At 50.0% G+C, this 12,833-nt stretch overlaps 5 protein-coding genes across 5 annotated transcripts; 3 read left to right on the forward strand and 2 right to left on the reverse strand.

Annotated features, from left to right (window-relative positions):
* Positions 1–1,678: 1,678 nt before the first annotated feature.
* J7337_008966 (uncharacterized protein) lies at positions 1,679–4,439 on the forward strand (the record flags this gene model as incomplete). The annotated part of the gene is made up of 4 exons (XM_044826570.1): positions 1,679–2,546; positions 2,592–2,929; positions 2,976–3,041; positions 3,090–4,439. 4 exons carry the CDS (start codon positions 1,679–1,681, stop codon positions 4,437–4,439), a joined length of 2,622 nt encoding a protein of 873 aa, XP_044679487.1.
* A 313-nt stretch (positions 4,440–4,752) lies between these two features.
* J7337_008967 (uncharacterized protein) lies at positions 4,753–5,905 on the reverse strand (the record flags this gene model as incomplete). The annotated part of the gene is made up of 2 exons (XM_044826571.1): positions 4,753–5,781; positions 5,831–5,905. The coding sequence occupies 2 exons, from the start codon at positions 5,903–5,905 to the stop codon at positions 4,753–4,755; spliced, it is 1,104 nt and encodes a 367-aa protein (XP_044679488.1).
* A 478-nt stretch (positions 5,906–6,383) lies between these two features.
* J7337_008968 (uncharacterized protein) lies at positions 6,384–6,944 on the forward strand (the record flags this gene model as incomplete). Its single annotated transcript, XM_044826572.1, has 2 exons — positions 6,384–6,672; positions 6,724–6,944. 2 exons carry the CDS (start codon positions 6,384–6,386, stop codon positions 6,942–6,944), a joined length of 510 nt encoding a protein of 169 aa, XP_044679489.1.
* Positions 6,945–7,577: 633 nt separating this feature from the next.
* Positions 7,578–8,172, forward strand: J7337_008969 (uncharacterized protein; the record flags this gene model as incomplete). Its single annotated transcript, XM_044826573.1, has 2 exons — positions 7,578–7,805; positions 7,855–8,172. The coding sequence occupies 2 exons, from the start codon at positions 7,578–7,580 to the stop codon at positions 8,170–8,172; spliced, it is 546 nt and encodes a 181-aa protein (XP_044679490.1).
* A 1,159-nt stretch (positions 8,173–9,331) lies between these two features.
* On the reverse strand, positions 9,332–11,225 carry J7337_008970 (uncharacterized protein; the record flags this gene model as incomplete). The annotated part of the gene is made up of 2 exons (XM_044826574.1): positions 9,332–10,733; positions 10,792–11,225. 2 exons carry the CDS (start codon positions 11,223–11,225, stop codon positions 9,332–9,334), a joined length of 1,836 nt encoding a protein of 611 aa, XP_044679491.1.
* Between the last annotated feature and the right edge of the window lie 1,608 nt (positions 11,226–12,833).

Consider the following 12,833-nt stretch of genomic DNA (forward strand, 5'->3'; position numbering starts at 1 on the left):
CATGCAATTCTCTGCGCGATATGGCGTTTTCCCTCACCGCACTACCCGACTGTTGATGTCGCTAAAATGTTCGCATGCTTATTCATTTGTACTTTTTGTCTAGACCTTTGCCTCAACATGCAATCCATACGGATTCATTCATTTCTGATTGTATCACGAGCCCATAATTTCTCTAGCATTCGTATCATTTTAATTTACAAATAGAGTCAGAACAAAAGCGCCCATAGAATTCGCGATATTAAAATACATTTATCAATCGACAAAGAATTGAAGGAAGTCCAGGGGGGGATGAAGATACCGCTCGGTGTCTTAAGAATGATGAATCTGGGAATAGCTTCAATTTGTCCAAACTGGGAATTCGTCCTGGTCAAAATGACGAATCATCACCCGGATTGGCCATTCGCAGAAATCCCACTTAGCTCATATTTTTATCTTGGCTCCGACCCAGCTGACAACCCCTGCTGATGAATTACAGCGATGCCCAGAGATAAAACACGAGCCACTAAGAATTACAGAGTGCGCATCGTGGAGATCCGGCGGGGAGAACGTTTTGAGGAGTAAAAAAGCGCAAGACCTTAGGCATGGTTGTTAAAATAAATTACTCAAGGATCTGCTAAGCTTAGGCTAGACTTGCCTAAATATTTTTGCTGCTTACGGACCCAGTCTTGAGCTTTCTTACCTCCCCTCGAATGGGTCTTTAGCGCATTGCGACATTGAACTCCCCGCATCTGCTTGTGACACCCTTCATCACGAGTTGACCCAGCCTCAATAGCACCCACCAACAGAGTCGGAAGGGTCTAGACGCGAAGCGGTGAGACACCAAAAAAGGCGCGTGAGCAACAGGGGATCCAATTGGGATGAAAGAGCAGAGCATCACATGTAAGCAGATTGCGACAAAGAAAATGGAATGAACTAAACAATTTGAGATGAGACATTTTACGAGATCTACAGTGTCAATCCACCAAGCTTATTTCTCCACTGTAACATCACATTGACTACCGTCTTTGATCTCGTGCACCAGACTCGAAATGCATCCAAAGTCTCCGTTGTACTCCGTAACGCCCGTATCAATTAAAAGAGTGTTTGCGATACTGAATGCGCCCGCAATTGACGTGCTTATTGTGACACCAGTCACAGTCACAATCACAATCACAAGCCTTATAGTTGTAGCTGTCGCTGTTGCACCCGCCAAGGCCGTTCTGGAGGGTTCCCCAACTTCTCCACCGAATAACCTCTAGCTAGCTCTGTAGTTTATCGGGGCACGAAGCAAAAGAACAGAACAGAATAGAACGTCTGACGCAACAAAATAGTGGTGATGGACCAAAATGTAACTATATAACAGGAAATAAACCTTGTATGAAGTACGAGTACGCGCTACAAAGGTTGGAGAGCGTAACGTGAGAAGGGCAATCCAGGTTTAGCGTCGGCACCCTCCATTACGACAGCCTAGACCCTTGGGCCTTGGCTTCAGATTTGCCCCGCCCAGACCGCCCGCCCTCTGGGAACAGTCACTAACCTCCAGCTCCGCCTCCATTTCATTTCGCTTCATTCTCGTCGTCTCCCCAGACACAAGATAAGGGCTGACGGTCCCCTCTTCTGTCCTCCTCTGTCAACATCTTCGCCGTCTGCGACTCGACCATCGCTTACCCTCCGACACGAGCGTACCCTCCGAATCGCCATGTCCTCTACCGCGACAGCTGCAGTGGCCACTGCCACGGGCGCGCATCCCCAGGGCGGCATCATCGAAGGCCTCAACCCGATCCACTACAACCCCAAAGACCCCATCGCGCTCTTCATCGTGCAAGCCTTCATCATCATAATCTTCTGCCGCCTTCTACAATGGCCGCTCTCCAAGTTTGGCCAGCCGCGTGTCATCGCAGAAGTCATTGGCGGCATCGTCCTCGGCCCCTCCGTAATGATGCGCATCCCCGGCTTCAAGGAGAACATCTTCCCCACCGAGTCCATGCCCGTCCTCAGCAACGTCGCCACCATCGGTCTCCTGCTCTTCCTCTTCCTCGTCGGTCTCGAAGTCGATACGCGCATGTTCAAGTCCAATTGGCGTGTCGCTGTCAGCGTTGGCCTGGCTAGTATGATGCTGCCCTTTGGTCTTGGTGTTGCTGTTGCTTGGGGCTTGTATGAGGAATATGGCGATGAGGGGACCATGAAGGATATGGAGTTTGGCACTTTTGCTCTTTTCATTGGAACTGCGCTTGCCATTACCGCTTTTCCGGTTCTTTGCCGTATTCTTTCTGAGCTTCAACTTCTTTCGACTTCGGTCGGTGTCACTGTTCTTGCTGCGGGCATTGGCAACGACGTTGTTGGCTGGGTTCTTCTCGCCCTGAGTGTCGCTCTCGTCAACAACGCCAATGGCCTCACAGCGCTCTATGTCTTCTTGACCGCAGCAGCTTGGGTTCTCTTTCTGGTTTATGCTGTTCGGCCAGTCTTTCTCTGGGTTTTGCGACGCACCGACAGCATCCAGAATGGCCCATCCCAGGGCATCACTACCTTGACTCTTCTCCTCGTCTTGGCCTCCTCCTGGTTCACCGGTAAGATCACTGTTCCCATTCGCTGTCATATCTAACGTTATATAGCTGCCATTGGTGTACACGCCATTTTCGGTGCGTTTCTTATAGGTCTCATCTGTCCGCACGACGGTGGTTTTGCCATCAAGTTGACCGAAAAGATTGAAGATCTCGTCGGCTCTATACTTCTGCCACTTTATTTTGCCCTCTCTGGTCTCAATACTGATCTTGGTCTGCTCAACGATGGCACTACATGGGGATATGTCATTGCCATCATTGCATGCGCCTTCTTTGGCAAGATCATCGCCGGTACATTGGCCGCCCGTCTCACCAAATGTCTCTGGCGAGAAAGCTTGACAATCGGTGCCTTGATGAGTTGCAAGGGTCTTGTAGAGCTCATTGTGCTGGTAAGTTACTCGTCCCTGGTGGATTATACCGCGCTAACAATTCTAGAACATTGGTCTTCAAGCCGGCATTCTCTCCAGTCGAACCTTCACCATGTTTGTTGTCATGGCAGTCGTAAGTATTCTCCTTTTTATTCGCCCAATTCTCCGCTGATTGAGTTAGGTTACCACCGTGACAACCTCCCCGCTCACTAAATGGCTTTACCCTGTCTGGTATCGCCAGAAGGTCGACAAGTGGCGACGAGGAGAGATTGACTGGGATGGAAACCCTCTCCAGACTGAAGCTCAAACTTCTGAGCACAAGATGGAAGAGGCTCTCGACAAGTCTCAAACTCATCGCCTCATTCTTCATCTCCGCCTCGACGCTCTTCCCGGACTTTTCAACCTCGTGTCGCTTCTCGGAGGATCTCGAAAGCCCACTCATGCTCTTCGAGACTCAACCGTTGAGGCTGCCGACTCCACTTCTGAGGAAAGGACCCAGCCGATTCCCAATCGCCCCCTTGAAGTTCGTGGCGTACGTCTCATGGAGTTGACAGACCGTACATCCTCAGTCATGCAGTCTGCCGAGCTTGATGAGTTCGCTTCCCGTGATGCTGTCTTCTCCGCGTTCCAGACCTTCTCTCGCCTCAACGGTGTAGCTGTTGCTGGCCAGGTGTCCATTATTCCTACCAACGCCTATGCAGAGACCATCGTCAAGTATGCCGAGGAAGCAAGGTCCGACTTTATGCTCATCCCCTGGAGTACCTATGGAGGTCTGGCCGAGGAGAGCTCTGCTGCTGCTGCTTTGACCGAGACTGGTAACCCCAACGATCGCTTCTTCAGCAGGACGTACATCGATTATGTTGCCGCTGCGGTTCAGCGCTCAACTTGCACAACTGGTATCTTCATCAATCGCAATCCTAACAGCGATACTTTGTCCAGAAAGCCAACTCTCACCCGAACCCGCACCGGTCTATCAGTTCACAGCGCCCACGATGGCGCCATCATCCATAGACCCGTAGACCAGCGCCAAAGCATATTTGTGCCCTTCATCGGCGGTAAAGACGACCGCGCCGCTCTCCTCTTCGCCCTTCAGCTCGCTCACAACCCTCACGTCTCAATCCATGTCATTCATCTTCACTTCAACGAAGACGATCACATCACTCCCGACGACAAGAACATCGAGAGTGTCCCATCGGCCAGCGACTTGGACCTCCTCAACACCGCCAAGAGCAACGCCTCCGGCAAGCTCGAGGGCCGGGTGAACTTTGTCGAGATCTCTGTTGATTCAGTCCGCAACCTTCCTGACCTCGCTGTCGCTCACGCTCGCGAGACCGTTGGCAAGTCTCGTCTGAGCGTTGGTGATTTGATCGTCGTTGGTCGTAAGCACGCGCTCTTTGACAATGCTCTCGCTGAGGACTTTGGTGTTGAGAGGGACTTTCAGCGGACTGTTGGTGTGTTGGGTGATAGGTTTGCTAGAGCTGGGATTGATGCTGGGTTGTTGGTCATTGATGATAAGCAGGGTAAGGTCTAGGCTTTGGATAGACTTGGATTGGGTATCAGTTGGCATTTGAGATTGGATCTTGGATTTGTTATTGAGATATACCATATATGACGGTTTTGGATACGATTTATGAATACATATTTTTGATCTTATTGGGCTACTGTTTGAGTATGATGAGTTTTGTATAGTTTGTTGATCCTTATGGACAAAACCTGGGATCTTTAGGCTAGGTGACAGCAAGACTTTGATAAGTTTAGTATAACTTGGTATACATTTATTATAACCCAATTAAATCAAGCATACCTTAGTCTAGGTTTAGTGAACTACAGACTAGGTGTGTTCTTCAAGAAATCTCATCCATCTTTCGCTTCTGACCTCCAGGAATTGACAGGACGCTCAGAACCAGGGCCCCAGTCTCCACTGCCTTTTCCGCCTTCTCAGCTGACTTGGCTACCTCACTGCGCAAGGTACCCATGTCCTTCTCGACTTTCGCCTGGATATTAGTCACTCGCTGGGTGAGCGTCACCCGAAGTGCTTCGACATCCTTCTTCACGTTTTCGGTTGAACCTTGTGCAGCTTTGAGCTGTCGGATCTCCTTTCGGAGGGTTTCCATGTCGCTCTTAGTCTTCTGTAGTTCGTTGTTGGTCTTCTCTTGTGCGCGGGCTTGTGATGTTTTGGCCTCGCTGAGTTGTTTCTCGAGGTTGCTGACTTTCTTTCTTGCATCTTCCAGTTCGCGGTTTGTTGAGGCGAGGCTGGTCTCCAAAGTGTGCACTTTGCTTGCGTCGCCGAAATCCTTGAAGGCATCCGGAAGATGGTCTTTGATAGCAGCGCTGAGACCGTTGACAGGCGACTCGTTGATCGTCTTCTTGATTGTCTTTACTCGCTCCTCGATGGAGTCTTCATTAGGTATAGGGGCAATTTCTCCGTTGAAAAGCCTCACTTCGGTTTCGCGGTTCATGATCATGGGATAAATGATCTCGTCGGTCGGAAACTCTACGCCCCAGACATCTGACATGTCTTTGCGAATGTCTTCGAGAAATGGATGCCCTGGGCCCAGCCAGGCAGCCATGAAAAACCAGTCTGGATAGCCAACTTGCTTTTCGATGCCATGCTCTCCGGCCAATCGCTGGTATGGCATCATGCTGCTAACTTTGGTTTTGCCGATACTTCCCATATTCGGTGTGGTTTTCATCGTCTGCATGACAGCCTGCTTGAGCCTTAGTGCAAGGTCAAGCGGCATTGTCTGCTGCACCTCCTTGAAGGCAGCAATGATGCTCTTGGACAAACACACGGTCGTGGGTTCATATGGAAGGTCACTCAGATACATTGGAACCTTCGTCGGCGCATTAGAGAGTTTTACGAAGTCTCTGTCCTGTAATATATCTGTCAGAGTCGCGGGCGCGAAGCGTGTGATGATGTACATACTTGGGCTCTTGTAGAGCCATCGTGAGGACGAAATCGAACCCCGAGTCGAAAGGGAGGGTCGACTTGTCCATCGTTGGGTGTTGCAGGCACCGGGGCATTCTGTTCCTTAGTTGAGGAAGCGTTCCTGAGGCGAAGTTTAACCATTGAAGTGATACGCAAGCAGGAGGGTGGTTGATGCTAATGGTGTGTTTGTTGTATGTCGTTGGGTGGTTGTTGTTTGTGGAGGAAGATTGCAAGGCACGTTGAATGAAATAAGTTTGTGTGAGGATGGAGATAGATCAGCAGGCAGAAGTAGTCTAGACGAAAATATTGACACCGCATCATCCCCTTCAACGCACCCAGATCGCCTACTTCTCCCCTGTTGGAACATCAGCTGCGCTTCTGATTCAGCGACATGAAACCCAATCTCTTGACCTTCGAGATCCTCCTATTTATATCCCACTTCCTTCTCCGTTCCTCTTCTTTCAACCTCATCATCTTCAAACACTTTACTTCTAAGCTTCCATTCACCCCACTCCACTTCACTTCTTAACATCTTCACCAAACACAATGTCATCCCAAAGTCCCAGCAGCTCCTCAAACAATCCTCCCGACAATAGAACCTCCGAACTGAGGAAGCTCAGCTTCGTCGCTTCATTCGAGCACCAGAAGTTTCTCGAAGATGTCAGCAGCCAGGCCTACGATCTCGGCCTCAAAGCCGGTCAAAAGCAAACCAACCTCCGTCCAGATGACGAAACCCAGGCTCTCATCCTCAGCCTGACCGACCGCAATGACGAGCTGCAGAAGCAGATCAATGACCGCCCAGCTGATTCTCTACTCGATCTCGCCAGGGAGATTCGTAAGTACACTTGTCCTACTACATATTGTAATGGCCTAATCATGACCTCAGGCAACAATGTCAGCGCGGCCCATCGCGCCGTGAGTGCTGCGAGTCTTGCTGGTTGTCTCAAGCGGAACGACGTTCGAATTCTTAGAGAGACGTGCAGTGTGCTCTCGGAGCTGGAGAATAAGTGCAAGGAGCGCGTTGAGGAGATGTCACGCGGTGCGCTGAAGAGAGATGGAGACGGATTGGAGCGTGAGCTCAGCAACAAGCGTCCTTTTCTGGGATAGGTACAGCAGAGTTGATGCGATGGGGGCCTTGGGGAGTGGGTAAACATCAGACCTTGATACAAGGCGTTAGCATAAACTCAGAAAAAGGGATCCTAAACTTAAGCTAGCTTACGTCAGTCTTTGCGTTAATGAGGATTGAGGTCCCAAGTTTTGGCTCCTCCTTTAGGGGGTTGTAATGGGCTATGGCATGGCTATGGGCAGGCAGATACTCTTGGGCAGGGTATGGGAACTAGACAAATACGTCAAAAGACATTTAGCCTCTAAGACATTTGCGTTCGCTTTGAGGTTCTCTGTTTCTTGCAATCTCATGGTGGAGGAGTGCAAGACTCCTGTGGTACTTAGTGGTTTACTTCGTCTGATCTTGATGCTGCAGCTGAGTCCACTTCGTCTTATTTCCGTAGCATTATACCCTTATTTGAGCTATCTTGACCCAGCACTTGTCAACAGTGGCACGGTCACTTTTTCATATCATCCATGAATATTACTTGAGCATCATTCTTGTCGGCTCTCTTCGAATTCTTCCTTTTCCCTTTTCCCTTTTCCGTAAACCTCCTCAGAACTCTTTATACTTTCCCCCAACATCTCTGAACTCGCCTGAACTCTTCATCTTCACGCTCACAAAGGCTCATCATCATGACTCTCAACACCAGACTCAAGCGCAAATCTCTCCCCTCCTCCCCTCCCAGGCCCTCATCTCCGGTCTCCGAGTCCCTCGCCTCTTCCTCACCTCCCAAAGCCCGATCTGCCAACTCATTCCGCGGCTCCTCCAAGATCTGCCCCGTCTGCAAAGCCGTGCTCGTCAACCGCAACGGCAGCCTCGCGCGTCACATCGAACGCCATGCAAAACTCGCCAAGATCGAGGTCTGAACCCTTGTCCTCTTCTCCTCTCCCAATTCTGACTTTGGTCCAGGCTATGAACTTTGAGATCAATCTTCCCCGACTGGACACTCCTGACTTCGACGTCAAGCTCGCTCAGAAAATGTGGCAGTCCGTCCCTGCACGACGTCGCGCAACCGGTGGAGTCTTTCTCGATGGACCGCTCGCTGGAGAGGGTTTCTTTGAGGGAATGCCAAATTGTTTTCTCCCCAATGGACGAGTCAAGCCGAAGTGGGCGTGGATCAAGAAGGATCTTGATGCGAGGGTTGGACGCGGGCCTTTGAGGGCTCTCAAGAACGCAAATGCCAACGCTGGATCTGCCCTTGACAGCAACGATTTCATGGAGATCTAGGGGCACATTCAATGGTTTATTTTGTATGGAATTGGCAGTCAAGAGAGGCAGAATGGTGTTGGCTACGAGGGCAAACAGGGACAATCGCGTTTCCGTGTTATTTCCGGATTTCAAGCTGCGTTCCATATTCACACTTCGGCTGCCCCCATCTTCAACAAACCTCGTATTTTGGAACAATCACTCAACACGCAGCGATTCAACAGCTTGGCAAGGTTCAATAACCTAAATTGTATCATAAATTGCAGACCATGCCTTTTTATAGCATTATGATACTTGAGAAGAGACAAACATGAAACGTTTTGAGACAAAACAGCTGGTGAGATCTGTGTGTATAACTTGTGACCCCCTCACACTCAGTGATACGCTTCATGCTATCAAGGCCACGATGTTTCTTGTGTTAAAATGAATGTTACGCTGAGATTGAGCTCTGTCTCTATTTCGAAGTGATGGTGTCGTTGGCGAACCCCGCTATGTACATATCTGTGCGTATCTGTTATCGCAATCTACTGAGCTTATCGGCTCCGTTTAGTAACTGTCCTCGGGGAGCGAAAACATCAGCCCTTGGGACTAAGCATGAAAATAAACTTGATAGAGTGTATCCTAAGTTTAGCCTCAGACTAGTTAAGTCTTCTCAGTATTTAAGATCATGATCCTGGATTCTCTTTCCTCCACTAGCTGTCCACGGCACCCAAAGCACCAACTCTGCTCAGTACATGACAACATGAAGAGATCTTCAGCCTGTGTATTACTGCTGAAGTCTCGGACAGTTTGTCTAGTCACCTGTCTCATCCATGAATTGACTAATCGACCCAAAGTCAATTGACCTTTGACAGCGTTTGCTTAACATGTGAAGGTAGAACTAGGTTCTCTCTGCTGGAATAAGCTCACAGCCACAAATCTCAACTGCAAATAACACTTCTAGCCCACAACTTGTGAAGGTAGAACAAAGGATCAATTCCTGCTATCTGTACAAGTCATCTCAAATGCAAACAGAATCAACCAAGACAGTTCAAAAGCCAAATAGCTCATTCACGTCAAGACACTCAAACGGTAAATTCATGTAATATGTATTGACATTGCTCAAAAAGGCAATCTATTGATAGACTATGGTGGTATCTCAACAACTAAATTTATAGCAACTCTTGCAAGTGGGAGGTAGTCACATCTTCTCAATGTCCCTAGGAGCAGCGGGCTCCTCATGCTCCTCAGAGATCTTGTTCTCCAGAGCGTTGGGCTGGTAAGTGCCCTTGTACTCAGACGCCTTGAGCATGTTCCACTTGTCCTCCTCAGCGTCGAGATGCTTGAAGTTGAACCAGAAGGCAACACCACCGACGAAAGCGATGACGGCAACAACGACGTAGTTCCAGACGAGGAGAGGGTCGCCCGAGAGAGGGGTGAAAGCCTGGCCGATGGCGGAGGCAAAAGCGGACATGAAGAGATTAACAGACATGACGAGAGACTTCATGTTGTCGGGAGCCTTGGAGTAGGCATACTCGTAGGATGTGACATTGGCGAAGATCTCACCGAGACCGATCAGGATGTAAGGTAGGCACTGAGCCCAAACGTTGATGTCGGCGGGTTTACAACCTTCTGTATTGGCATACTTGCCGCAGGGGCTCTTTTCATAAATGAAATGTTGCATGACAGCCGATGCAACCATGGCGAGGGCTGAGATGATGAAACCGGTGGTCATACGCTTGATGGGGGTGAAGGCGATGCCCATCTTGCGGAGGCCAGGGTAAAGAAGGTGATCAATGAGAGGGACCATGATGACAATAGAAATGGGGTTCAGGTTCTGAATGACATCATTGGGAACACCGTTGAGAACCATGGTAGAGGCCTGAGTGGTGAGGTTACCAGTCATCTGGTTGTAAGCCAGATGGAAGACGGGCAAGTAAAGGAAGACCTTGCAGGCCATCAAACCACGGCGGACCTCGTCGACCCAGGCATCATCGTAGGTCATCCAAGCAGGGCGCTGATCAACAGGAATCTGAGAGGGTTTGGCGTGCTCCCAGTTGAAGCTGAAGAAAGAGCTGCGCTTGCGGACGTAGAAAAACATGCGCAAGAACTTGGATAGGACGGAACCAGTGGCGGGCTTGAGCTTGTACTTCTTCTTGTTGAGAGCGAGGACAATTGGGGCGACGAGGAAGAAGATGGTAGGGATGAAGAAGGCGAGCCAGAAAGAGTGATACTTCTCAACGTAGACCATTGCGATCTGGCCGCAGACGGAGCCGATGTTGATAGCCAGGTAGAAGTAGAGGAAGACACGGGTGTTGGTCACAGCGGGATCGACAATGACACGCTCACCATTGCGTACCTCGACGCGCATCTTTGTGTCCTCATTCTGGTCAGCGAGGAGGGGCGAGACGTTGGCCTTGAAGAAACCGGTTCCGACGCAGAGAACGAGGAGACCGACGATGAAGGCGCCGAAAGCGGGATCCTTGCGGACAATGACAGTGGGAGAAGAAGCAGCGACGAGGATGACGTGAGCGCATGTAGAGATGGCAATGGCGATGTGAAGAGTGAGGAAACGACCGAGCTTGGCATCTGCAATCCAGGCACTTTGAGGGTATTAGCACAAGACGGACAACGAAATGTTAGAAGAGTAAGGCGACTCACCCAACAAGGGGCATGAGATAGGCAAAGAACTGGTTGAACAGGGAAATACCCTGCGCGGCCTTGGGTCCCATACCAAGCGCACCAGCCTGAGCCTGGGGATCGTTGGGGTCAAGCGGCGCACCCGTGGTCGAACCATTAGGCAGCGGCTTCGCGACGAAGTTGGTGTACAGGACCGCAGAGCCGTAGTAGGAGAAGCGCTCGCAGGCCTCTACGAAGGCGATGGTGTACATAGCCCACTTGATCTTTCCGGAGACGCGGCGCAGAGTCTGCAGCTCCTCCTCGGTGGGGAGCTCATCGTCCGAGTCGGAGACGGAGCGCTGGCGTGTCACGTCGATGGAGCCCTTGCCGGCGATCTGGGGGATGCCGTGCGTCTCTGGGTCGGCGAGGCCAGAGCGGGCGATGGCGTCTGTGTCGAGGTGACCTGCGGTGGTCATTTTGACGAGATCTAACTGTCAAAAGAGAGAGAGAGGGGAGAAGGATGAGAGGGATGAGAGAAGCCTGGGTCTGGCGGGGGATGTGAAGGATAATTATACATGAGACGATTTTATCTACGGGGTTCAAGCAATCACTCCATTATGGGTCCCCTTGATTGCCACCTTCTCAAAAAGCGAACAAGGTGACGGACGATCCCAGCTTGATACAGACGCAGCGAAGAAACCCCAGAGTCGCAGGTCAAAGTAACCTTAGACAACAGAGTTGTTTAGTGGAGAACGACCTTATCTGCCAAGGGAGCCAATAGGAACGAGATGTTTTTGACAACAAAAGTTCCTGGATGGAGGTTAGGCCACATGCGGGGATTGGCCCGAGCACTAGTTTGTACGGGATCGGTCCTTTTGCCATGATACCCAACGGGGAAGGTCGACATTCTCGTAACGTCGGCCGAAGGAGTGGATTCTGTTTTTTGTTCGAGAACATTTTAATCGGTAGGACGGTATCTGTTTGACCCAGTGAAGTGGTTTGGTATCAGGGGAGAACCTGGTAAGAGGTGTCTAGAATTGCAACGGTGATATTAAATAATGCAAATGATCCATTCAATATATATTCTAGATTTGAAGTGCCTCGGCTTGGACGTCGGATCTGGGCGCCCTCCGGCTCCGAATATCATATCACGTCTTGGCTGCCATTGGGGCCAAGCCACCAGCTCGTGGCGTGGCGTCTTCAGCTGCCAATGCGCCAAGAGTGCTGAAGCCAATTCGCCTAGCTTGGCCTTACAATTGGATTTTGGTAGCAAGATCAACGTCGCCTCTCCGTTTTGCAAAGGAATGGAGCATTGAGTGGCTTGAACGTGTCATTGGGGTCTTGGCAGTGACATTTGAGGGGCGAGGGTCGTGTGCTTGGTTATGAGTTTCATTCCCGTCACCAGGTTGAGTCGTGATATGAGCGTAATTCGCATGTCTCATAAGCCATATCTAGATCAGTGATCTCATATCATCAATATCCTTCGCGAGTACTTCAAAATTGCCTGATCTCAGCACGTCATCCCAACATCTTCTTCTTCAACCTCGTTTTTACCCTAAAGCTCATGTAACGGTAACCTTCCTAAAGCGGTTAAACTGGTTACAGCTTCGGGAATATCTCTGTCCACTATTCCCGGCCAAGCTAAACGAATTTTCACTGCCGTCGGTTGAGATCAATGGAAGAAAGATAGTGGCAATCTGTTAATTAAATGTTGAACATGCAGTGCACGATGCTACCTTGCTCAAGAAACTGCATATCGCCTGTCATGTCCCCAGTCCCCACTGAATTAACATTAGCATTTTAACATAGACGCACGCGTCAACCTCGTAAAACGGATCTCGTTACCTCACAGATTCACCACTCAGCTTCCCCTTTTGGCACTTCTCCAGATAAGCTTGCAAACAAGGTTCTTTTTCTTTTCGCGGGGGAACTCTATTTATTATGTAAGAGTTGATCCGTCAAATCTGACAATTACCCAACTGTTTCTTTACTAACATTTTCTCTCGTCTGCTTCGCGCGTTTAACAACTGCCAAGAAAAGACCTACACGCGCGTGGCGTCGGAACTTTTGACGCGCCCCACGGC

Source organism: Fusarium musae, chromosome 6 (genome assembly GCF_019915245.1).
Source record: "Fusarium musae strain F31 chromosome 6, whole genome shotgun sequence".
Lineage (NCBI taxonomy): Eukaryota > Fungi > Ascomycota > Sordariomycetes > Hypocreales > Nectriaceae > Fusarium > Fusarium musae.